Source organism: Alnus glutinosa, chromosome 4, assembly GCF_958979055.1.
Source record: "Alnus glutinosa chromosome 4, dhAlnGlut1.1, whole genome shotgun sequence".
Classification (NCBI taxonomy): Eukaryota; Viridiplantae; Streptophyta; class Magnoliopsida; order Fagales; family Betulaceae; genus Alnus; species Alnus glutinosa.
The window spans coordinates 11,605,546-11,632,038 of record NC_084889.1 but is presented as its reverse complement, the minus strand read 5'-3'; the positions used below and the strand labels follow the sequence as shown (position 1 = coordinate 11,632,038).

Here is a 26,493-nt window from a genome sequence, read left to right as displayed (position 1 = left end):
ATATTATATATACCTATAAACCCTAAAACCCTAATTGTATATACTATATATATCGATAAACCATAATCCTAAGTATATATACTATATATAAGTATAAACCCTAGCCCTAAGTGTATATACTATATATAGCTATAAACTCTAACCCTAAGTGTATGTACTATATATAGCCACAAACCCTAAATGTATGTACTATATAAGTGACTAAACTATAAGTATTTAATTCCAATTATAGAATTTACATATAGCAAATAGATTTCAAACATAATTTTATGTGTGTAAGCTATGTGCACTGTATTTTCACAGATTTGTATTGTTAATAAGATAAGGAGTTTTTTTTTTCAAAAAATTAACACAACACAGTATTATTATTTTTTAATATATATTTGGCAAAAAATAACAGTTTGACACGTGTAATAATACACGTGTCCATTTGGACACGCGTATTTAATACACGTGTCAATTTGTGAATATGGTACAATTAGACACGTGTCTAATTGGACACGTGTCTACAGTAACCGGTACTGTAGACACGCGTCCAATTGTAGTGATTTTTGTAGTGGAGTAACGGGTAACCGGTTTTTATGTATATTAAAAATGTATATTTCATGGGTTACACAATATGAAAAAAATAGAACGTGCAATATATTATGAAAATAAGCTTATAAAAAACCATAAAATAAAACTTATGTACACGATAGCAGGAAAAGGTATCCCATCATTGGTATCTACATACCTCCCTTTGCAAAGCCTCATCAAGTTCTTGCTTATCATCAGGAGTTATATTTTTGGCATACAACTGGGTTAAACAATTCCTTACCCTGAAAAGATAATAAAGCAACATATATTAACATTAACATGAATCTTGCGTACTGAGGCAGATGGTAAACATATACTAAGCGAACTCCTTGCCCAGTAGACTTCTGCATTAATTGCTCTTCTTGCATGAGGCAAAATATCAAGGTAAGTGGTGAAAAAACCTTAGCTTGCATGCTTTTGAAGCAAAGATCTTCGCACACACTGAGTGGCCGGGATGTGCAGTTAGGACCAAATCTAGAGTAAGTCTAGTTCTTCAAGGCATCAAACACTTTTTGAGGGGACTTCTTCAGTTGTCCATCCCCTGTGGACTCATGAGAGACATGGAAATTAAATGACTTTTATGAAAGAAGTCATACACTATGAAATTAAAGTCCGTTGATTATTAATTATTGAATTTGTAATGTTTTTTAATTCTTAATAGAGAAAACTGGTTTCGGATTGATTTTAGATTTGTAATGTTGTTTGTTTGTTTATTTTATTTTTTATTTTTTGTAATCATTTTATTTAATCTATGTTGATTGTTAGTTCAATCAGTTCATTGAGATGAATGAATGGTGAATGATAAAGGAAATTATGCACGTCCAGTAGTATTTAAGATTGAATGGTTGGATAAAAAAAAAAAAAAAAAATCAACAAGGTATAAAAACTGATTACCCGGTTAATAATCGGATAACCAACGGTTACTAATAACCGCAACCAGTAGATCGATTACAATTGCAGTTATTTAAAAGCGAAATAATTGAATACTTCGGTTGCAATTACGGTTATAAAGAAATAACTGTAACTGCAACCGGTTGTACACCCCTATGCAAGGGCGGAGGGAGAGAGGGTTGAAGGGGGTCACATGCCCTCCTCAACTCCATTTTTTTTTTTTACCCATGGTAAAATTTCTACCTATGTTCCAGTTGCCCACCCTCAAAAACTCATTAGGGGGCAAATTTGCCCACCATTTGCTTTGATTTTCTTTTATTTTTAAAGCTCAAGCCTTCAAAGAATTTATGTAATTAGGTTAGAAAAATTGCAAAGGTTGATCAAGATCGAAGACAATCAAGCATATTTTTTATTCTCTCTTCAAAACGCACCATATAACGTACTTAAGTGAGGCACGTATGTTAACTTTTGTTTTTTATTTTAACTTTGCATTCTGTAGAGTTTACACCTTTTTTTTAAGAAAAGAGAAATGATATTTATACAATAAATTTACACAATTTTTACACAATATACACGCATAGGATGTAACCCATGTGATGAGTTCTTATTGTGTAAGAATCACAGTTTTTTTTTTTTAAAAAGAAAAAACTTTGCACTTCGCAACATGAAGTGACAGGGCAATGAAACAAAGAAGTGACAAGGGCACTAAAGGCACCGAATTCCTAATAAAAAAAAACAAAACAAAAATTGTTCTCTCTGTCATTTGCTCTTTTAAATTATATATATATATATATATTTGGATTGCTTTTGTTTTTTATAATTGTTTTTATATTTAATTGTTTGTGAATGTATATAATTTTTTGTTTTATATTTTAGTTGTATAAAATATATAATTGTAATTACTTGAGAATGATGTATTCAAGACTATTAATAATAATAAAAAAAAATCATACAGCGATCTCAAGGTATGAAGACTGGTTTATGACAACTAAATTAATTAACGTAAGGCGTGACAAAATTAATAAATTGTAAGTTACATTTATATGTTTTAAAAAATAATTAAATTTAAGCGAATTACTTTTTTATTGCGTTAGTTTTTTTTTTTTAATAATTTTAATTAATTTTTGTTCAATTTTAATTTTTTTATTTAATCAAAAAAAAAAAATCTTGACACTTATCCAAAATCTTGGCTCTGCCATTGTCTCTATTATCATGCATTTCTCTTTCATCCAGAAAGATCTTTTTTTATAGCCTTTTTTTTCTATTAAATTAAAAAAGAAAAAAAGAAAAAAAGAAAAAAAAAGAAGTTGGTCTCAAACCAAAAAATCAATCAACAACGTTACGAGGACCATACCACATAGGTGTTAAGTGGTGGATGATGATGATGAAGATGTAGCATTCAAATGCTATGAAAATTACAACTCAGCTTTTAAAATGCAATGAAAATTACGCCTCAGCTTTTAAAAAATGGAACGGAATAAAGAGGGTCGAATATAAAATTACTCTACGTTGACGTCACCAAAATCTGACAATGAAAATTGCATTGACGACATTCGAATCTCAGAAGGAGCGAAAAGCAGTGTGCACAGGGACAGAAAAATCGAATATTTTTTTGGGAGAAGAAGAAAGGTAGGGATTTTTTTTACTCGGAGCGGGAGAGAGAAGGAGATGGTGTGGGCTGCGAGTCAACAGCTTGTAAGAGGGAAGAGAACTCGGATATGGGGAGGAGCATTCCTGTGTTGGCTTTGCCTCATGTTGGCCACCCCCAAGATCCCTCACTCTCCCAAGCACCATCTCTTCGCTGACATGCGCAACTTTCTCGGTAACCAAACTCTTTCCCCCCCAGGCCTCTATATGTATCTGTGTATATGTTAATGCATGCTCGAGTTCTGGCTAATTGGTATGATTCTTTCATCTGGGTATTTGACAGGAGTGCCTAACTCGTTGAATGTGATTACAAATTTCCCATTTTTGGTTGTGGGTGTTCTGTGTTTTGTTCTTTGTCTCCAAGGAAACCTTTTTAACATAAGGTTTGATCTTTATGATCTTTAATGTTAGTATTTTTATTGGTGTGCTCTTTGTGTTGATGTTTTGTGGGTTCTGTTTGGAAATGGATTTGGTGTAGTTTGCGAGGAGAGGTATGGGGTTGGGCTCTATTTTATGCAGGCACAGCAGGGGTGGCTTTTGGGTCTGCTTATTATCATTTGAAGCCCGATGACGATAGAGTAATGTGGGACACCTTGCCGGTTAGCATTCCAATTGTGTTCCAGCACTCTCAAATTTAAGTGTTTATTATTTTTTATTTCCTCTGAGAAATTGTAGAAAAAGAAAATAGCATGGTGTTGGTTATTCATTATATTTTACTGGAAAAAAAAACGACAGTCTCCACTGAAGTACGACTGAGTATTTCTTTAGGCAAGGATAAACAATTTGTGCCCAATGCGACTTTTCCTAGTTTAGGTGAGGTTTTTCTTCTTTTATTATGTTAGAAAAAAAAAAAAAAGAAGAAAAAGGCTCATAATCCCAAAAAATTTAACATAATTATCTTGAGTTTCCTGAGCAATGGACTAGAGGAATCGATGGCCCAAAACAGAGAAAAAGGAAACAATAATAGAGGACCTGTCCACAGGAATTCCTAATTTTGCTGTTCTTTCTACTATTTTTAAGTTTATTCATGTTAAAGTACATCATAATATGCAGATGATGATCGCGTATTCCTCGCTTTACTCTAGTTTTATAGTGGAAAGAGTGGGGGAGAGGATTGGATTGAGTTGTCTATTTGCCCTCCTTTTACTCGCTTTACTTAGCACGGGTTATGAAAGGTAACTTATTAGTATTAATTGTCATAGCACCCTTTTATTTGATTTCCTCCACCTCCTATGTCTTAAAATATACCTTAGTTCTCTGCTAACTGTGGTTTGCTAGTTGGTTGCAGAAAATATAATGATCTTCGGTTGTGCATGGTGTTCCAGTTGATTCCGTCGATAGCCATCCCAGGCATGGCGTGCTTGTTCCAACCCAAATATACTCACTCAAGATATTGGGTTTTTGCAGCAGGTATGCCATGTCCTAGTAATCTTTCATTTTATGTATTGTATCTGATCTGTTAAAGATGGTAAGACATGCAAGTTCCTTTTCTTGGTATTGCCTTGGAGAACTCCTGCAATTATCTGTTTATTGAGCTCTACTTAAATGAAGGGAAAAAACTGATTTTTAAGCAAAGATGGTCATTATAACATGACTATACAAACACAGTGGGAGCTGGTACTTATGTGGAAATTCCGTTGGTATGGATGCAAATGTTTGACAAGCTATTGGAGCATATGTTTTAAGTATGAATATATTTATATGCATGAAACACATGATATAACCACTTTTTTGCGAATCAATCGTCATTACACCTAAATTCACAGTGACTTCTTAGATTTGAACTTTCAGAAGAATGGAGATGCCTTGAATGTGTCAACTGATCTTTAGAAGACATTCCTAACTTCTGATTTCGGGCAGGTTAGTGTTGCATTGATTTTTCTTTAAAGATCGGTGCTCTTAATTTCTACTACTGATGTAGGACAAAATCTTGTGAAAAAAGTATTGTTCACGGGTACTGTTCACAAACACTGTACCAGTGTTTTGGCAGTGACATGTTGTGCTGATGGCTATGGGTATTTAAAGGCACTTTTGTTTTTTCGCTTACTTTTTTTTTTAGCTAATGCATATGGCTATGATTAGAGTGAACCAAGAACTAGGATTTAATTTGTAGATAGAGCTTCGATAAAAGCTTCAAGAGGGAAATTATGAGCATTACATTCATGCATAACTTCCATACCAAGGTTAACTAGGGTTTTAGGGTTCAATCCTCTTATATATAGAGGCTGTGACAACTTTGCAGGACAGTAGTATCAATAGACAATTTGACTTTTATTATCAATAAGAATATAGCTTTTGGCTTTAAACTTCTCTTAAGAACTTAGGATTTGCTTAATTAAGCGCTAAAAAAGCGATATTTCCTTTGTTTCCCTCTGAGCAATATAGGCTTCTATAGATAATCGAAGTAAACCTATATCTGCATTGGTTGGTATTACAGCGGAAGATGATCCATTGCTTCGCGACAAAGAATATCGCAAAATTTGAAAGAGGTCGAACTCCAGCTATTATCGAAGCGGCCCAATGAATTGGAAACCTGCATGGAGGTTTTAGAAGGCAATTGCAGACCCTTTGACATACCAAATTTAGTCTCAAGAATTGAAATTATGATTTGGAGAAAGGAAAAAAAAAAAAAAAAAAACCTCTTCGCAATGCTGGATCTGTGTAATACGTAGCAAGAGGCAGATTGAAAGGTGAAAATTTTGAGAGTGATAGTTCCATTGATTAGGATTCATCATTAGTTTTGTCCATCCTTATGATGAAATTGGAAGGTAGAGGTAAGGGAAATGAATTCCACACTTAGGGCACCTTTGATATGCGGAATAGACTTCTGGAATGGAATGGCTATTCCCATTCCTCTGTTTGGTTGCACACCTTTACAAAGAGAATTAGCTATTCCTCTAAAAAAATGAGAGGAATTGCCGTTCCTGAAGGAACATATTGAAGTTTCCAAAAAAAACCCATTATTTTTTTTTCTTCAAACCTATTTTTTTTTTATTATTATTATAAAAAAAACTTCCTAATATTCTACGGGTGCTCGGCACCTTAATAGAACACCTGGGGTGCTGCAACCACCCCCAATACCATCGGTGGTGGACTAGATCTATAGCATTACGGTCCCACATTGGGAAGATAAGTAACACACATAGAGTGGGTGGTTAATAAAGACACTGATGGATGCTAAATTTCACATTGCTTACTTATTAGGTGAAATTAGGCTCTATAAATGATTGTAAGGAAGCTCCAAATTGACTAGTTCTTTTTGGTGATAGTGCAGATGTAATTAATGCTTTTCTTTAGGTCGTTACAAATGGTATCAGAGCGAGCCAGGTTGTAACACCATATGGTACTGGAGTACTGTATGACGTGGCTTTGACGAGGACATCGGGGGGTTTAAGGGGGAAGATTGTAGTACTCCAGTCCCACATTGAGAAAATAAGTAGCCCATATAGAGTGTAGTTTATAAAGACACTCATGGGTGTTAAGTTCCACATTATTTACTTATTAGGTGAAACTAGCCTTTATAAGTGATTCTAGGGAAGCTCCAAATTGACTAGTCCTTTTCGATGATAGTGCAGATGCGGCTAACGCTTTTTCTTAGGTTGTTATAAGATCACCCTTGAAAATGAGTAGAATAGGTATTCCTAAAGGAACATAATGAAGTTTCCAAAAACCCATTTTTTTTTTCTTTAAATCCGAAATCTATTAAAAAAAATCTTAATATTCTATGGGTGGCCAACCAACACAAGGGGTGGCTGGCCACCTTAACAGAATACCGGTGGTGATCTTGTCCACCCTCAATGGCATTGGGGGTGGTCGCACCACTCCTAGAGCCCCTCAGGGGCCGGTTTCATATTAGGGTGGCCGGCCACCCATGTTGTGGTTATTACTTTTTTCAATTTTTGGGTGTAAAAAAATAGAAAAAGGTCTTTTTGGAAAATAATTTTTGGTGCTTGGGTATTTTAGTAATTTTGATTCAATTCTGGTGAGAACATCATATATTGTCACCAAACAAAAGAATATGGATGGTCTTTCCACCCCAACCTTTTGTATTTCCAATAATACCCATTCCTTTTCCTAAAGCAATAATCATCCCATGTACCAAAAGCGGCCTTAGTTGTGAATTATTCCAAAGGATTGTGTAAGTCGTGTTTGTTCTGTGACCTAAAAGTGATCATTATGGCTTTGAAGTTCAAACAGCATTTTTAGATTGGAGAACTATTGTTTGATGGAATTGCAAAGAGACTAATTTTAGTGAAGATTGATTCTTTTTCTTCAAGAGATGAATACTTTTATATATCTTCTTCAACATGATAATGAATACTGAGATGCTTTATTCTTATGATAATGAAGAGTTGAAATCTGATCGCACTTGGGAACAATTTATAGATTGATTTAATTCGATGAAATTCTAGGAATGCAAGAATGAGACTGAGCCAATTTTCAGAATAAGGTTTTGTGGTACGTGATGATGATCATTTGTTGTTGTGTTGCCAATTTAAAAAGAGTTCTCTTCCTCAAGTTTGTTATGTACAAGTTTTTATTGGCATAGTAAGGCTATGGAACTATTTCTTGATGTATAGAAGACAATAAATAAAAAAAGGATGGAAAGCATTATTTTGGATTCCAATAGACCCTAGAAAGTTGGAAAAAACGTGGGGATAACTAATGACGAGATCTTGAGAAGTATTTTGTGTTAATATAGCTACAACATAAGGGTGTTTATGTATTTTTATTTAAGCTGATGTGTATGGTTAGTATAACATTTAATTAAGGACTGCTACTTGATGTTACCATGGTTTTAGGGTTTAAAAAATAAATAGAGGTTATGACAGCTTTGTAAGACAGCTTGACTTTTGCTTAGTTAAGCACCAAAGATGTTTTTCGTTTGTTTCTTTCTAAGAAACATACATTTTGATGGAAAATTGAAGTAAACCTGTATCTTTTCACACTTCTGATTGCATCAACTACCCTTCTCTATGAAATTGTTCAAGCAGGCCCATCTCTCCCTCTCAGGGTGTGTTATGTATGTGCTCACTCCTATGTATATATTTCCTGCAACTGAAGGTGGGTGAAGCAGTGGAACATCTAAGGAGGGTATTTTGTTTGCTTGCATCTCTCGTATTAAAAGTTGTAGAACTTTTTTTTTTTTGGCTAGTGTCAGAATTCAATATAGACTTATCAAAAAAAAAAAGAATTCAATATAGGCCATATCGTAGGAAGCTTTTATAGAATGCTTTCAAGTATTTTCTGAAACATTAATGATGGTTAATAAAGTGGTCATTTTTAAATGTGGTTTATATGATTATCCTAGTGCATCACTCTTGAGGCTTGCTAGCAAGGTTACATGTTTTTAATTTCTACCAGCATCCATATTCTTCTTCTTGATTCTGGAGACTTTCACCAAGCATAAGGTATTTGAAGTTTGAGAATATGTGGTTAAGGTCAGAGGGTTTTGTGGATAGGGTGAAATAATGGTGGTCTTCCTATCACTTCCAATGGTCTTAGAGTTTTTTTTTTTTTTTTGGCTAGTAAACTAAAGGCCTTGAAAGCTGATTTGAAGTCTGGAACGAGGAGGTGTTTGGCAATATAGAGACAAAAATTTCCTTTTGGATGAGTTATGAGAGGCTGAGAGCTTGATCTTCAGGAAGAAGAGAGAACTTTATGTGATGAAAATAAATTAAGGAATGCTAAAGTTATGAGTGATTTTGAGGGGTCCAATCTTATGGAGGAGTTGAGTTTAAGGCAGAAATCGAGGACTTTGTGGTTAAGAGAGGGCAGCATGTGCACCAAGTTTTTTCATTGCGTGGCCAACTCGAATAGAAGAAATAACTCCATTGAGTCCTTGTTGGTCAATGGCACAGTTCTACAGATCATTCTGAGATTAGAGACCACATTGTGCAGTACTATAGTATTTTGTATATTGAGCAGTTCAATTGGTGACCTAAGCTAGATGGCCTTTCTTTCGTCTCCATTGGAGTGGTAGAGGCCAATTGGTTGAAGAGAGCATTTGAGGAGGGTGAGGTTTATGAGATGGTGAAAGCTTTGAATAGTGATAAAGGCCTTGACCCTAACGATTTTGCTATGGCGTTCATCCAAGTTTGCTGGGAGGTCTTTGAGGATGACTTAATGAAGGTCTTCCATGATTTCAATGCTATAGGCGAGCTGAAAAAATCCTTAATGCCACTTTTATAGCTCTTATTTTGAAAAAATTAGAGGCCCTTGATGTAAAGGATTTCCTCCCTATCAATTGTAGTCGAAGTTGTCAACATGTTGAAAATGGTTTTGGAGAAGATCAACATGTTGATAGGATTTCCTCCCTATCAATCTATGTCAACATGGAGGAAGGACATAGATTCTTTCCTCGTTGCTAATAAACACCTTGACAGCAGGATTAGGTCTGGGAGCTAGGTGTGCTTTGTAAATTGGATATGGAAAAGGCCTATAATCATGTGAGTTGGAGTTTTTTGTTGTATATGTTGAGGAGGTGCTATTTTGGGGAGAAATTGTGTAATTGGATAGCCACTGTATCTTTTTGGTGCGCTTCTCGATCTTGGTCAACGACACTCCGACGGATTTTTTCAGCAGCTCTTGTGGCTTGAAACAGGGAGACCCTTTGTTTCCTTTGTTGTTTGTCATCGTTATGGAGGCGTTTAGAAAAGTGATTTCCACTACAATGAATGGGGGTTTTTTATCAGGCTTTTCCCTGGGGTCTAGGAATGTTGGTGAGCTTAACATCGCTCATATCTTGTTTGCGGATGATACTAATTTTTTTGTGGGGCAAACCCATATCACCTTTGTTATTTATGTTGCTTATTCCTGTGTTTTGAAGTTGTCTTAGGCCTTAAGATCAATCTGGCTAAATTAGAGTTGGCCCTTGTTGGCAATGTCGGTAATGTACAAGGTTTGGCTCGCATTTTGGATTGGAGAGTTTCCTCCTTGCCTTTGAAGTATCTAGGTCTTCCGTTGGAAGCTCATTTTAAGGCTAGATCTATTTGGGATGGCATCATTGAGAAGATAAAGCGTCTTTTGGTCGGTTGGAGCTCTTTCCCATCTTGATGTCTCAAATCGTTTTCAGAAGTTACAATGAGATTTTCTGTGGATAGGTATTAGTGAAGAGTTCAAATTTCATTTGGTATATTGTGCTCTCGTGGGAAAATGATTATGGTGTTATGCTTTAGAGAAGGCTTTGTTGAGAGTGGTAGCGGATAATATGATAGCTTGTGGGGTGGGTTGTGTTCTAGTGAGGTTAATGGGTCGTATGGGGTTGGTTTATGGAAATTTATTAGGAAGGGTTGAGAGGAGTTCTCTAGATACACTAGATGAGGGATGGATCCAAGTAGTTTTTGGCATGATGTATGGCGTGAGGAGCAGTCCCTTAAGGTAGCATTTCCAGATTTATTCAGTTTAGCTTGTTACAAAGACGCTATTGTGGTAGACTATTTCTTATGACTCTCATCAAGAGAACATTAATTTTATCAGAGCGGTGCAAGATTGTGAGGTGAATGTCTTCATCACATTTTTCAATTTGTTGTATTTCTTCAATCTAAGATGGGGTGGTGAGGACAAGTTGTGTTGGGGCCCTTCCAAGAGAGGGTTGTTTGATGAAATAAGGTTCCCTCGTGAGTCACGTTTTTTGTTTGGTCTACTGCTTTGGGGAAGATACTCATATTAGATACCTTAAGGAAACGACATCTCTCATACAAACTTTGGGTAGAACTCACTCTTGAAAAACCAATTTACAAGGGGAGGGTGCCCAAGAGCGTACATACCCATGGTTAAAAGTGTACTTAGGCTATGTGGAACACTTAAGATCATAATATACCACCACATTCTTCTGCAGTTGACATTATCGGTGGCCCACTATATCGATACTAACTGATGGTAGCCTTTTCTCTTTTCAATGACTTAACACTATGCTCATACATGGTACGTAGACATTTTAATCCAGTTTATAGATTGTCCCCTCCGTGACTTGATTACAAAGCCGCAACTCATTCGATCCCATATTCGATGTAACAGCGGCTCTGATGCCAAATAGTACAAACCTAAGGTACAACTCACATTTTTTGATAAATCAGTTTGCAAGGGGAGGGTGCCTAAAAGCTTACATATCTGTGGTTAAGATTACATTTAAGCCATATAGGACACCTAGGATCGTAACAATCTCATAGCGGTAGATTGGTGTTGCATATGCAAGAAGAATATGGAATATTTTAGATTGCCTCCAACTCCATTGCGAAATTGCTTATGCCTTATGGAGTTCTATCTTTGGCCTTTATAGGGTTAGAGTGGGTCATGCTTAGGTGGGTGGTGGATCTCCTCGCTTGCTGGAAAAGGCACTTGGGCTGTGCTCTTTCGCTTTTTAATAAAATTTGATTGCTTACCGGCATCTCCTGAAAAGGAAGTGGACAGGTTTGGTCTCAATCTTTTTCTTTTGTTGGTACTGTAGATAGTTGCTTTTCACAAATATGAAAATGGAAGTTCACCTTTTTAATGTTTTCCCCCATTATTTGGCAAGCATTTATGGGTAGGTATATAACAGCTTTCATTTGATTACAATCTGCCAAACTCATCTTTTGTATTATTTCATTTTCCCTTTTTGTTCTTTCTTTTTCCATTTGATATATTTGTTCATTGCCTGGCATTGGTTTGCCATTATATTGTTAGGAGGAATTAGTGTAGCTATAAACACCTTGATGTTTATCACCCTTGTTAATACACCTGCCATGTCTAGCCCATGTGGATGTCGATTAATTTAAAATCTGGAAAAACTTTGTCACAGGGGCACACATTCTAGCCAAATTTGAAGGTGTTGCTGACAGGAAAATATACCGAGTAAATTGTTACTTCATCAGTGGGCACTCCTTGGAGCATTTATGTTTAGCAATGGTCCCTGTTCTGCTCAGTGTTATGCTCATGTATAGAAGGATGAAATTTCAGAGGTACTTGAGTTTAGCTGTTAAGTTACACAAATCATTTTAGGGGCATTTTAGTGTCTCATGGAACTGAAAGTAGCCAATCGTAGTGTTTTCCAGCCCATTTAATGGTATAGTCAAGAATAGATTTGGGATACCAAGGATGTGGTTGCATTTTTAAATTTATTTTTACCAATTCCCATTTAGAAAATATTACTTATATAGTACCTTTTCATTTCACTCCATAACCATTGTCCTACTGTGTGAGAGAAGAGGTCAAATTTCTCCTTTGATATCTTTGCTCTTATGCCTAACCATTGTGATTATAGGGCTCTCCTTATACCTTAGACACAAGCTGGAGGTCTTCCCTGTTCTGACATGTTAGTGGGATTTCTAACAGATTAGACGATCATAAAGAGCGTCTGTGAAGAGTAGGAACGATCGGTGAAGGCATGCGTGGGGCATTGGCTAGTTGGTGCCTAAGAGTTTTTAGTCAAGGATTAAGGTTATTGGAGGTAACAAGTGATTTATTCTATCATCGGTTATTGCCAAGAACATCAGTGCGGATGAGGAACTAAATGAATATTTGTTTCTCCCTTACTATCATCCAGCATTAAGATGTTTTTTTAATCAAAACTGAGCTGGAAATGAAATTGTTTAATTCTATACTTTTGTGCCCTCTCAACTTTGCATAAGATGCTGGTTCTACCATATATCTTCCTTTCAACAGAGGTGTCCATTGCTGGACTATTGCCAGCATGTAGAAATTTTGAAAATTTTGTTGAGGTTGGCCCTCTTCCATTTGAAGGTAATTCATAGTATTAATCTGGTTATCTTGGTGCCACTGTAAATGGATTCTCTACAGTCCAATCATTGCATGGAGGGGGAAATCTACTGATCAGAAAGGTAAAATTATTCCTTTTTTATTATTATTATTATTATTTTATTTTAATGCTCTTACTATAAGGACTGCTTTTCAGACTGTAATGTGGTGTGTTTATGATTGGTTTCAGGTTTAGGAGACAGAGGCAGTGAGGGGGCAATATTTTGGAACTTTATTTGGTTTTTTGACATGATATGTTGTACTAAATTCTACTTTGATCTGCCAATTATATTGAATTCAATTTTCCAAGCACCCAAGGCAATGATGGGGAAAGCTTCATGCATGTTTGGCACACGAGAGGGGGGGGGGGGGGGGGGGGGGGGCTTACATGACAAACATACACATGCTTTCACATGCATTTTGTAGATAATTATAGTTGCATAGGATTTTAATATCCAGATTTAATATTTAAAACGAAAACAAAAGCTGCAATGTGTTAATGTGTTTGCATTATAATTTGTCTCTTGGGATGTATTATGATTGATTTACATTAGATTTTCTAATCAGTTGCATTATATATATATATAATTGATTGAAGAAAGGGTTACAAGGGCGGATACTTCCTACTTCTAACCCCAAAGGAAGAAGCGGACAATCGTGTTAAAGAAATAGGGATGGGCCCAACAGTAGATCCAGATTAAAGTAAAACAGTGCTGAAATATTTATAAAAGGTAGGAAATGGGACAAATAAATGACCCGATCATTTCAAATGGCTACACAAGACTGTTTCAAAAGTGAAAGGAAAACAGATCAAGACAATCCTAACGGCATCTCTACTTGAGACCTGCAACAACCATCAAAAGAAGTTTGAAAAAAGGACTACAGGAAGGAGAGAAACCAACAATTTTAAATACAGTAGTTTCCCATAAAGGAAAACAATAACCCAAGTTTGAGGGTGTAAGGCGAGTGTTACGATGGGTGAGAGCTGTCCTTGAAGTTTGATTGGAAAATTTCTAATGTTCAAGTTGAATTGGTAAATTTATGTGAATGATTACAGTGGGGGTGATGTTAATCGTCTTAAATCTTAAAAAAAAAAAAATCACACTTTTAGCTCCGGTGATGTCTCTAAAGGCCATAGACTCAAAAAGATGTCCCCTTTAACACAAAGTGTGAACCTTTTTGCATTAAAAACATGAAGTTTTCAACTTTACAAACTTACCATTAACAAATCTCCAAAAGCTTCGGCGGACAGTTTATATATACACACATTACAGAGCATAAAGCTTGTATTTAAACCTATTGAGTTCGATTAAATCAACAAATAACCTTTCTCGAGATCCCTTGTTTAGAACACCTACTATGGGGAAGACAGTAAATACTAAGAGATTATAAGACTAGGACAAGGGTTCTTACCTCTCAAAATCCACCTCAAAGGACCAAACAGGTTGCCCCTACTGTTGTACGTTCTACAGTAGAATAGGACCCCATACCGAAAAAGGAATAAAAAAAAAAAAAAAAAAAATTTCCATTTTGGTGATGCGGCCTGAACTGAAGAAGGAAATTTGAAGGTGATTTGACGGGGAATGATGGAAGGTGAAAGTGGAGGAACAGGATAATAGCATGTGCTTCAAAATCAATTGCCTACTGCATTATTGACCCTTCTGCCCCATCTTTTATTGTGCAATTATTTATCTTATTGGAGAATTGGATAGCCATCCATATTAATTATACTTGTCCACAGTATCAATCCCTACAGTTTTAGCCATCTTTCTTTTTCTTTCATTTTTTTTCTTCCCTTTTTTTTTTTTTTTTTTTTTTAATAAATTATCTTTTGCCAAACCACCACGCATTTATAAGTTGTCCACGTGAAGTGATACGTGTTACATTTAGCTGCATTAAATTATTATTTTATTACAAAAAAACAAATTTATCGTTAGAAAATCTCGTTAAATTAAACGAAATATTCTCTTATTAGATATTAAATTTCATTATTATTATTATTATTATTATTTAAACAACTTTCGTATAACTTTTGTACAACTTTAACAATTTTTTTTAATATCAACCATTAGATATTTAAGGATTCACATATAGGAAAACAGATCCAATGGTTGATCTAAAAAAAAAAAAATTGTTAGAGTTGTACAACATTAATCATTTCTATAAGATTTTTATAATAAAATAATAGTTCAATACAACTGAGTGTGACAAGTGTCCGTTTATAAGAACAATTTATATATAGAGAAATGATATTTTTTACATCTTCTATATATCTCTTATACATCTCATTTTTAAATCTACCTTTAAATTTAAGAAATTCACATTAGAACTTTACAAATTTAATGGTAAATTTAAAATTTGATTGAATGTAAATGTACAAAAAAAAAAAATATATATGTATAAATATATATATATATCATTTCTCTTATATATGATTGGTAGTTCACTATGGCAAAAGATAATTAACACTATTATGTTTTTTTTTTTCTTTTTTTGTTAGTTTGGCTGCCTTTTTTGTTAATGCGGAATGCGTGCGCGGAAGTTCAAAGTACGAAATTCATTATTCCACTTTTATATCATAAGAATATTTATTTATTTTTTTCTGATTACAATGTGCTTTTTTATAGGTGGACACAAAGTTTTCAACCTCGAAACCATCATTCTTATTAATTTGTTGACTCTGGAGTCAATTTAATGCATAACTATTAATTAATCCAACCATAATTTCGGAACAATTATCAAGGGTCGTCGGTGGAACTTCTATCCGCTACCATGCATTTGTGCTCCTTTTATTAATTTTTTTTTTAGAGTATATTTTGTTTTTGTGAAATAAAAAAAAAGGTGTTTTATGTTTAAGTTATTTGTTAATATCTTAATTGACAATTTGTTAAAGTATATGTCTACAAAATCTTAATTAAGTACCAATTGGAATCCAATAAAATACTCTAGTAATCAATTTAGTGAGATTTGTGGCGCCCAAAATTAGAGGAAAATTTGACCTAAATGCAAAAAAAAAAAAGAAAAAAAGAAAAAAAGAAGAAAAGGGCAAAAAGGTAGGAGGCGAACCAAACAGTGACGCCACTCGTTCGCAAACGTTGTTGATCAAAGTTCGTCTCAGCCGTCGGATGTGCGAGACCAAAAAAAGACAGGACCCCACATTTCTGACAATTCACTCAATCACATGTCAAGCACCGAGACAAAAGCTATAACTACGTGTAAGATGTGCGATTGAGATCAGAAAGTAAGCAATCTTGGCATTCAAGTGAGACAGTAAAGAAAATATGAGTGTAGAGAAAAGGAATTTTTTAGAAGAAAACTAGCAGTGAAGAGATTCCTTGTTTGGAGTTTGCCAATCTAGTCTCGTCTCGTCTCTGTCTAGCTGTCTTTCTCATTCTCTTCTTCCCTTCGTTTCTACACAGAATTCACAGCCCTCTCTTCTTCCTCGATCTCCCAAATCCCAAAAACAATGACAGACAGAGTCTACCCTTCGTCCAAGCCCGCCACCAACGGCACAGCCACTGCAGCAGCCGCCAACAACGCCGCCGCTCCATCGGCGGCCGCCAAGCAGCCCCAACTGCGGCACCCGTACCGCCCTCAACCGCAGTACCACAGCCACCGACGCCGCCGCAGCCGCCGCAACCTCTGCTGCTGCTGCTGCTTCTGGTCGCTGCTTTTGCTCCTGGCGCTGGGGCTCCTGGCAGCCATCGCCGGGGCGGCCCTCTACGTGCTCTACCGCCCGCAGCGGCCGCAGTTCTGGGTCTCCTCCCTCCGCATTGCGAAGCTGAACCTGACCACCGCCGCCGACTCCTCCTCCTCCCACCTCACCTCCCTCCTCAACCTCACGCTCTCCTCCAAGAACCCCAACTCCCACATCACCTTCTTCTACGACCCCTTTACCCTGTCTTGCTTGTCCTCCGGCTCCGTGCAAATCGCCAACGGCTCTATCCCCGCCTTCACGAGCGACAAGAAGAACGAGACGAGTTTCAGAGCGATCCTGACGGCGTCAACAGATCTGGACACGGAGTCGGTGACGTCGCTGAGGTCGGATCTGAAGCGGAAGAGCGGTGTCCCCATGAAGATTCAGATGGACACGAAAGTGAAGGTGAAGCTAGGAGGGGTGAGGAGCAAGAAGGTCGGGATTAGAGTTTCGTGTCAGGGTATCACCGGGGTTGCACCGAAATCCAAGTCCCCGTCGGTGGCTTCGGTTTCTGGGTCGAAATGCAAGGTGGATCTTCGGATCAAGATCTGGAAATTTACCTTTTAAAGTAATTATGATTTTGTTTGTTTGCTTTTCTTTTTCTTTGGGTTTTCCTTGCATGACTTTTGAGATGAAGACTGAGTTGAGAAAATCGAGGTCGATAGGAGATTACAGAGAAGAAGAGGGGTTAAGAGTAGAATTCTTTTTAGTAAACTTTTTTACTATTATTGTTTGTTCGATTCCTGATTTCCAAATGGTTGCCATTAATGCATTAATTGCGTTATACTTTGATGATAGAATTATGATTTCCATTTCTTCTAATTTTGTTGTAATCTTAATTAGTTAATTATAACACTTGCTCTAAGTGGGGAATGATCAAATTGCGATTGATTTGATTATCTTTTAAGTCTTGCATAAGTAGAAGAAAGGTCCAAATGACCAAAATGCCTTGAGGCTCTTTAGCCTTTAGCTACCGACAGGAAGTAAAGCAGCAAAAAACAAAGAAAAAAAAAATATTGATTATTTTCATTTTTAGAAAGATTTGATGAAGATTTGTTTTGTAAAGATTTAGTGGATAATGTTTTTTTTTTCCAGAATTTGTATGTTTCTTAAATTTACGTCTTTAAAGAAAACGAGTGGGCCGTAACCGTAAGATGCGTGCTCTTCTGTCGGGTTGTACATATTACTTTATAGGAACCACGGCAAAAAAAAATAAAAAGAAAAAAAATTGTTATTTGACCTTTGTGGCTGGCGGACCAATCGACGACGAAAGTGAATTCGATTAACCTTTATCATAAGCAAAGGTTTTTATTTTGAGCGTGTACCCACCAATAATTTCTTTTTTTTTTTTTAACAGATAACATACCATATATTACTGAAGAACACCCGAAGACAATTACAGAGAATAGAGGTACTAAACTTCATACACCCTAAGCCAAAAAAATCTGACTTAAAACAGCTATCTAAACAACACACAAACATTACATAAACAACGTTTGAGCCGCTTTTTATGTTTAAACACAATCTAAACAAAGAAAAAGAGGGCAAATATAGCTACTATGCCAACAAATAGTCCAGTAACAATTGAGCATTACAAAGATAGACTATGAACAAAAAAAAAAAAAAAAAAAACCCAAACATAAACCAAACGAAACTGGCGTCGGGAAAAAGTTGTCATCGGCACTAGTGCATGTAAACTGTAAACACGTGCCTTCATCGGGGACCTCCCTCTGAAGCAGACGACCACCAAAATCACCGATCTCCACCACAGAGAGGTGCGTGTCATGAAGGACCCAGCCGTAAAACACAGACCTGATTCTAAAAAAGACATCAAAAAAGCACAGCCAAAAAAATTCGCAGGAGACACACCAGAAAAGCCGCTCCCCAACACAGACGTCCCGTGTAGCCTTATGCCAAGAAAACCAATAGAAAAAGCATAAGGAAAAACTAAAAAGCAACCTCCATAGCCCTAGAAGGACTAGGAGAACATCAACTACCACCGGATCTAGTCCGGGAGAACAAAGCTTCCTAGAAGGATAGGAGATAAACCAAAGCAAATAAAACAACAAAAAACATAAAGGAAATGAGAGTGGAGAGGAGGGAAGAGAAGAGCCTCCCTCACTTGTTGCACGAAGAAGACGAATATCAGGAGAAAGAAGAGAGGTATTTTCAATTTTTTTTTTTTATTTTTATTTTTTTGTTATTAATTCAAAGATCCTTTTCAATGTATAAAAAGAGACAAAAATGGTCTAATGTTTAGAGTACAAAAATTCTGTAATAAACTAAATTCCCTGTTCTAGTTGGCGGCATCATGTTTTTCCTTCTTTTTGCAGGATAATTATTGGAAGAAAAAAAAAAAAAAAAGGTTAAATGTGGGACTTTTTTTTTTTAAATGAATTAAAACCTTTTATAAACCAAGCTCATATAAAACAATCATTCGAAAAAAAATTAGATCAAAACTCCTAATCAAGGACATACCCCTCGATGAGAAGAAACAACAAAAAACATGTTATACAACACAACAAACAAAACAGAGCAGTAGAAACACAAATAAAACACCAATCACGCCCGAATCAGAGACATTTGAGGCTTTTTTTGCTTCTTAAATTAGATATTATTTAGAAGAAGAAATACTACACATTTTCTCACTTCCATATTTTTAAATACGTATTTTTTAACGTGACAATGAAATTTATCATTAGATTCGAAATATAATAGTCATACATCTAAAATTTAATTGTAATTTTCGACTGGGAATGTGTGTAACATTTCTCTACGAAGAGAATACATGATCTCAAATTTGGCACGGCGTTTTTGCTTTCACGTCCAGGTTTTGTCACTTGAGTCAGCTGACGGCTTCAGATTCAAGGCCTCACCGAATCACACTACCAAAATTTCCGTTCATATAGTTAGCACAACGCCCCTCAAGAAAAAGATTTATACTCCCTTATTTTTTAAAAATATACAAATAAAAATGTTAACAAATATAACTATAAAACACTCTTAAAAACACAAATATATATATATATTTCCTTTTTATGTTATATCAATATAATTTTTTAAACAAAAAATAAAAAATACTCTCCAAAACACGTTGACTTTATAAAAAATGGTATTATTTTCTTGGCAGTAATTCTCATATTCGAAATGAATTAATGAAGTTTAAACCAACTCCTGCTTCTAACTTGATTATTGTGAATTGTGGGTCCGCATCATTTAAAGTTGTTTGCCCTTTGCGTGCATGGCATTACCACTAATTTCTTTTGGGAAAGTTTCAGTTTATAATTTTTAAATAGGTAGAACCATTTTAATTTACTTATTATCAATAAAAGTTTACAAACCATATCTATTTTCAGATAATCTTAAAAAAATAATTTTAGATGGGTTAAGAAAAATATGCTCAAAATTTGAAATTGTATAAATTCAAATTTAATGATAAAATAGTTAAATAATTTTTGAGACAACCTAAACAAAAATAAATTATATATAATAAGATGGAACTAATAATTCAATAAATAACAAGTCTAAAATCTATACTGCAAAACAATATTTACATAAATATAATTATTTAACTTTTTGAGATCATGCAAGATTTGATTGATAACATTATGCACAAGAGGCTATATATTTGGTGATGGGCACCAGACGGATGAGGAGTCCTCTCCATTTAAGTGAAATGGATGTGTCATTTAATGGCTAGTTTAAGGCCTAAAAATGGTCACGTCATCAAAGATAACGGAAGTCATCGTGGGCTAATCTCTTTCTTTGGCGATGGGCACCTGACAGATCATGTCACAGTCAATCATTATGTCACGGGTTCGAGTTACAAAATGAGTAACTCTTTCTTTGCCGATGGGCACCTGACAGATCATGTCACAGTCAATCATTATGTCACGGGTTCGAGTTACAAAATGAGTAACTTATAAAATAGAATAGGTCATCATAAACGTCAAGAGTGATTTCTATTCGAGATTTGTATCGCACCTCCCCCAACTCAGTGGAGTGCATATATTTTTACACACTACATGGTTGTGGTGTTTGTTCTTTTTAATGGACTCATGCAATGGGTGACCAAGTTTGATTTTATGTCATAAGTTGTCGGTTCAAGAAATTAGAATCGATAATGCTATAGTACTGCCACATGCAATATAAAGGATGTAGTGTTTTTTAGAAAGAAAAATATTTTTTTTTTTTTTTGATGAAAAAGTAGGCGGTTCAGATTAATTGTAGTTATTTATTCTATTTGGGCGTTACTATAGTAGCACATATCCGCTGGACGCTGCACAAAAGGGTTCTAAATGGTGGGAACAGGCACCGCAAGCACTCCCTCAAGTTCAATTCAGCCATAACTTGACCCAGTCTCATTTGAGCATCAGTAAGATCCAAAGTGGCTAATACTAATATGATTAATGATTCTTATTTCAAGAGTCTTCCCTAGTATACGTTCAACCACTTTAAAAAATTTCTTAAAGTTACTGAATCATCGCCATCGCTGGTAAAAGATGTAGTTGAAGTGTTTGATGTAATGCCTAAGTACTATTTGCTTAAAGACAATTCACACTTTTTTAACTGGAGGTGAGTTTCATATTTATAGAACGCCCAATACAGATTAATCTTACACAAGGAAGTTTGAATTTCAATATCATTTTATTATCTTGTAGCTATACAAATCTACTCCAGAGACTCTTGATCTTGTGTTTTTTCTGGTTTGTTGAAGGTTTATGTTGATGATGCTCTGTTTTATCTTCATCTTGGGTGTGCTGCATTTCAGCTTTATCTTGTGATCCAATATGCAAAATCAATACGAATCCTGATCCCCAATTACAGACCCCCAGACATCAATGACTTCAGTGTGACTTTACCTTTAATGTTAATAAGCATGTTCACACCAAAAATTAGAGGATATTTCTCAAAACCAAATTTATATTCTTCCCTCTTGAAAGATCAAAATGAGAGAATTTATCAAATTTATCGATGTTAAATCATTGACAAGACAATAGAGCACATATATGATTCGTGTGCGTTGAAAATTATTTCATAAAAATTTAATTTTCCTTCCAATTTTAATATTTTAACTTTTTTCCTATTTTTTTAATTATTTTTTGTCCCACATTAAAAAGTTATGAACTTTTTGTGTGCTTTATAATCATTTATCTTACTCTTATACTAGCTAGATTATATTTTGAGTATATACATGCTAGTTGTCTTCGTACTGACCGTCGCTTTAGACGCACACACGAGCTACGTTCTTATTATTGAATAGAAATTTTATACAATCCACGTATAAGATTATCACATAAAAAACACATGTAAGTTCAGCCATTTTTTATACAACCTTTTATTTTACTTTCATTAATCTCTATAATTCTCACATTTTTATTTTCAACTATGTATATATTCATAATTCATTAATTTCAAGTTAACCGCGTGATGCTGAACAAAAGGAGGTTGGCAGAGGGTTGCTAAATTCGGGTGCACGTGATTCAGGGGAGTTTGGTCTGGTTGACAGGAACAGTTCGAATTTCCGCAGAGGTTGTCAGGCCTCTTTACACACAGATGGAGAGAGGAGAGGGACACAAGGAAAGAGTATGTTGGGCCTCTTTAGTTGAATTATGATCTCCATTGAATGTTTAAATTTAGTTTATATAATTTTATTTTAAATACGAGTTGAACTTAAATATATTATTGAATTAGATAATTTGTTCAAGCTTAGCTCGTTTAATTTTATTTTGAATATGAGTCGAACTTGATTTTATCACAAGCTGCTCAATTAACTTATTCATTTATTATATAAAGTAAATATAATGTTTGTTTACATTTTTGTAAATTTATACTAATCATTAATTAATTAAGTATTGTTAAAATTTTATCATTTGAGTTCGTTAAATAAATTAACTTGAATCTTAAATAATATAATCTCAAGTTTATATGTATGTATATAAATTCATTATGCACATATACAAATTACGTGCATGCATACACACAAATACACTCATGTACACACAAATTTATAAAATTAAAGTCATTTTTACTTAAGATGTTTTTATTACAAAATTAAAATAATATGACCTTTTTTTTTTGTGTGTAAAAATGAAGTTATACGAGTTTATATAAGCCAGCTTATCCAAATCTAGCTGAGTTTATACTAATATGTCTCGTTTAATATTCGAATATATTGTTGTGTTCATGAACGACTTATTTATTATTCGAACTGAGACCAAATCGAGTTTAACCAAACCGAACCGAGCCACGTTCACGAGTAACTGGGCTCAACTTACACCCAATAATCTCGACGGAAATAGGCAAAGGTTAGTAGCCCTTCCCAAAAATTCACAAAAATAAAATTAGGATACGTTTATTATTTTGGAATGATTGTTTTTAAGAATAAAAAGGGATATAATTAGGAATTAAAAAAAAAAAATTGTAATGCAATGACCATTCATATTTGATCGTTTGGTAACAACACAAGAATGACCAAATTTTTTCTTTATTTTAGACAAATAAAAAGAAGAAAAAAATGTGATGTACATCATCTTTTTGTCATTCTCTCATCTTTTCACTTTTAAAAATTATTATTAGATCTATAGGGTTCCATATATGAGACCTACATATACCTTAAAGATCTAATAGTAATTTTTCAAAGTGCTAACCCACCGATGGAGACAAATTTTCTTTTTGTTTTGCCTAGAAAAAAATATAACAAAAGGTTTCTTGTGGAAAAAAAAAAACAGGTTATTCTAGCCGTGTTTGGCAAATGGTTTTATAGTAGAATTAAGTGCTAGAGCTAAAAATTAAAAAATAATTTTTCTTTTTTACATGTGAATTTTACATATTTAATGGTTAATTTTTTTTAAAAAAAAAAATTATAATTGTACAAAAATTAAACAAAGATTATAAAGGTATTATATCTGGTGAAGTAATGGTCGGATGAGGGAAGCATTTGGTACAACTTTTCCCCTTCATTGTGGGAATTAACTGCGGCCTTTTCTTCCCCAAACTTGCTCTTTTCACTTTTTCCTCACACAAGGTATATTAATTATAGTGCTCCAATTATCCTGCATGTACATCAGAACAAATAAAAGTAAGATCTAATAGCCTCAAGTGACAGGGAGCAAAGGGTAATAAAACAATTTTATTAAATATTATTAAATTAAAAATTAGCTTACATCCTAACACATTTGATCCGATTTTCTAACCTCTCGTAGCAATGGATGCACTTATTACGGAAAAGTTCACTTATAACTCTTTTATTATTTTTCTAGCGCTTCAGATTTTAAGACATAAAATATAATGTCTTAAAATAGAATTTAAGACATAATAATAATGCAAAATAATAAATATGAATTTCATAAATATTCATTTATTAAGAAGCGTTTATAATTTCAATTTGATAAAAGTTCAAATGGACCTTAAACTTTAGAACGATTGAAGCCGGGTCAAACGAACTCTATTTTAGTTGATTTAAAAACTATGAAACTCTATTTGAAGTCCTCTAGCTATCCTCCAAATTTCATAATTTTTGGACTCCGTTTAAGGTGCGAAAAAAATTACCATTGATTTGAACGAAAAATTGAACATTAATAATTTGTAGGCCCATTTTATTTCTTCAAGAACTCAGCCCACATGTTTAAAAAGGCACCCAGCCCACACGTTACTAGAACCCAGTCCATTTCTTACACATTAAAACAACTTAGCAAAATTTGGTTAATAAGTTAACATTAGATTAGTTAGAAATGAACTTCTCGTTTCTTAAAGATTGATGATATTGGGCTGTTATGACTATTTAAGATTCCTTGATAAGTCATCTACCCAAGTGCAAGACTCCCAACCTTTGATCAATTAGCTCCATGTTGATCCTGGCCGTCTAAGCAAGGTGCAGCCCTTTCGTTCACCTCTCTTTTCTTCTTTGAATTGAAGCCCAACTTTTTGCCCAAGAAGGTGTCCCAGCCGTTGGATCAAACTCACCCAAAGAGATCTAATCCATTCAATTTACTATAAACAGAAGGCACTCCTCCCTTCATTTCACACATCATCTTCTTCTCCTTCCTCTAAATTCTCTCGGTTTCTCAAAGTGCAGCAAGGTGCTGCAATAGAAATTCATTTCTTCTTTGTTTCTCTGTTGCAGTAGTAGCAGAATTCTCTTATTCTCCTTGTTTCTCTTTCATGTAAACCAGAAACCTCTCCCTTCCTCCATCACTCGATCCACACCCAAAAACACAACAGGCTTCCTCCTTTCTCTTGTGTATTTGGTTTTTGGAAAAAGAATAGATAAGGGAAAAGATAAAAGAAAGAAGAAGAAAATATAAGGAAAATGATATTTAGTTTTAAATAAAGTGTTGCGTGTTTTAATATTTGTGATTTTATAAGTTTATTTAAAGTTATCTGTTTTAATGTTGTGTTTTAAGCAAGACTTTTCAAATGGCACAAATGATTTATAAAACATGCCATTGTGATGCCCGAGTAAAAAGTAAATGTTTTACAAAAGCGCGTTACACCGCTTGAAATTTTAAATAGTATTTTTAGACATTAATTATATTAACGAAGTTATTAAGTTTATTTGATGTAAAATAAGCCATATGTTGGCTAAAATCTATTTTGGTATCTCACTATTTCAGTTAAAATAACTAAAACATTACCTGCTTTGATATTACTTAATTAAAGATTCAAGTTATTTTGGGTTGCAAAACTCTATTGTGAAAATTATGATCAATTTTTGCTATTTTTATATAAAAGGGTATTTTGGTTATTAGTTAAAAATGCAGTTTTAATGTCCGCATAAAATATGTGGCATTATAATTAACCAATTTTATATGTTGTTATAATATCCAAACGACATTATATTAATTAGAAATCCAAAATAGTAAAAAGGGAATATTATATTTAAAGGCTTTAATAAATGTCGTAACAAGATCTGCATAAAAGATTAATAATAATATGTAAATAGACAAATTGTATATTTTGTGATAATATTTAAATGAGATTAAGTAAGGATTTAAAGGTCAGAAATTAGAATAGTAATTAAATGTATTTTTAGTGAATTATACTAATTCACTATTATTTGTACAAAAATATATTGCAGTGAACAATTATCTATGAACCTGTTTTGGAAGCAGAAAATAACTATGAATATTTCTTACTCACTGAGAATGATACGTGGTGGTTTTCTTTAATGTTATGATTTCTGTTTTATTTAATAGTATGCAAGTTGTTTGGAGAATTACATGTGTTAGAGTTACAAGTTAGGAATAAAAAAAACCGGAGGTTTAGGTACCAAGGCGTTAGTGAATTGAGTAGACCAACGAATAAACTGAGGTTTAGGCACCAAAGCGTCAAGCAATTGACTAGACCAACGGATAAACCAAAAGTTTAGGTACCAATGCATCAATTCACTGATAAGACTGACGGATAAACCAAAGGTTCAAAGGGTAATAACATAATAATGGAACATAGACTTATATAATAAGGCTAAGACCCTGGGTTAGAGGCCCTTGGCACAAAAGGATATGAAACTTTGGGTTAGAAGCCCTTGGCACAAAATGATAGTAGACTCTGGGTTAAAGGCCCTTGGGACCAATAAATAGATAGACTCTGAGTTAGAGGCCCTTGGCACTAACGAATAAGATTGTACAAATATGGAATTGTTAATGAAGATGTGCATAAGTGCTTATAACTGTCATCATATTGTTGCATTATATGCTTTTAAGTAAATCAGTATGTCATAATTTTATTGAAGGTTGTTGACTCACTTGAAAATATTTCAAGTATGAGATTGTGGAAGAATCCGCAATTACATACTTATTGGTGTAGGTTCTAAAGATGAAGAAACGGTTTATGCTAGCTTAAGGATTTTATAAGGCTAACATTTATTTAGCAAGTTGTATTTTATTGTAAACGTTTGTATTGTATTTCTGGCTGTATGTATGTTTCAGTAGAATTTCTTTGTA

The 26,493-nt window shown here is 34.4% G+C and overlaps 2 protein-coding genes across 8 annotated transcripts; both read left to right on the top strand.

Moving 5' to 3' along the window:
* The first annotated feature begins 3,033 nt into the window (after positions 1–3,033).
* On the top strand, positions 3,034–13,213 carry LOC133866844 (uncharacterized). 7 transcript variants are annotated; one of them, XR_009899931.1, is made up of 9 exons: positions 3,034–3,289; positions 3,398–3,497; positions 3,593–3,713; positions 4,168–4,289; positions 4,403–4,524; positions 11,897–12,056; positions 12,430–12,544; positions 12,760–12,935; positions 13,043–13,213. XR_009899931.1 is itself a non-coding variant. In XM_062303495.1 (7 exons), exons 1-7 carry the CDS (start codon positions 3,136–3,138, stop codon positions 12,455–12,457), a joined length of 807 nt encoding a protein of 268 aa, XP_062159479.1. In that variant the 5' UTR covers positions 3,034–3,135; the 3' UTR covers positions 12,458–12,697. The 7 variants fall into 7 exon arrangements, 6 of the variants coding, with proteins under 6 accessions (XP_062159479.1, XP_062159480.1, XP_062159483.1 ...); XM_062303495.1 differs by lacking the exons at positions 12,760–12,935; positions 13,043–13,213 and having other exon boundaries at positions 12,430–12,697; XM_062303496.1 differs by lacking the exons at positions 12,430–12,544; positions 12,760–12,935; positions 13,043–13,213 and adding an exon at positions 11,396–11,526 and having other exon boundaries at positions 11,897–12,027.
* A 2,871-nt stretch (positions 13,214–16,084) lies between these two features.
* LOC133867347 (NDR1/HIN1-like protein 13) lies at positions 16,085–17,339 on the top strand. The gene has a single exon (XM_062304080.1). The coding sequence runs from the start codon at positions 16,319–16,321 to the stop codon at positions 17,114–17,116; it is 798 nt and encodes a 265-aa protein (XP_062160064.1). The 5' UTR covers positions 16,085–16,318; the 3' UTR covers positions 17,117–17,339.
* The last annotated feature ends 9,154 nt before the right edge of the window (positions 17,340–26,493 follow it).

Excerpts from the sequence above, each read along its gene's own strand:
- LOC133867347 (XM_062304080.1), top strand. The coding sequence starts at position 16,319 with ATGACAGACAGAGTCTACCCTTCGTCCAAGCCCGCCACCAACGGCACA.
- LOC133866844 (XM_062303495.1), top strand. The coding sequence starts at position 3,136 with ATGGTGTGGGCTGCGAGTCAACAGCTTGTAAGAGGGAAGAGAACTCGG. Across the intron at positions 3,498-3,592 it reads GGAAACCTTTTTAACATAAG|TTTGCGAGGAGAGGTATGGG; the intron begins GTTTGATCTTTA and ends GATTTGGTGTAG. Across the intron at positions 4,290-4,402 it reads CTTAGCACGGGTTATGAAAG|AAAATATAATGATCTTCGGT; the intron begins GTAACTTATTAG and ends AGTTGGTTGCAG.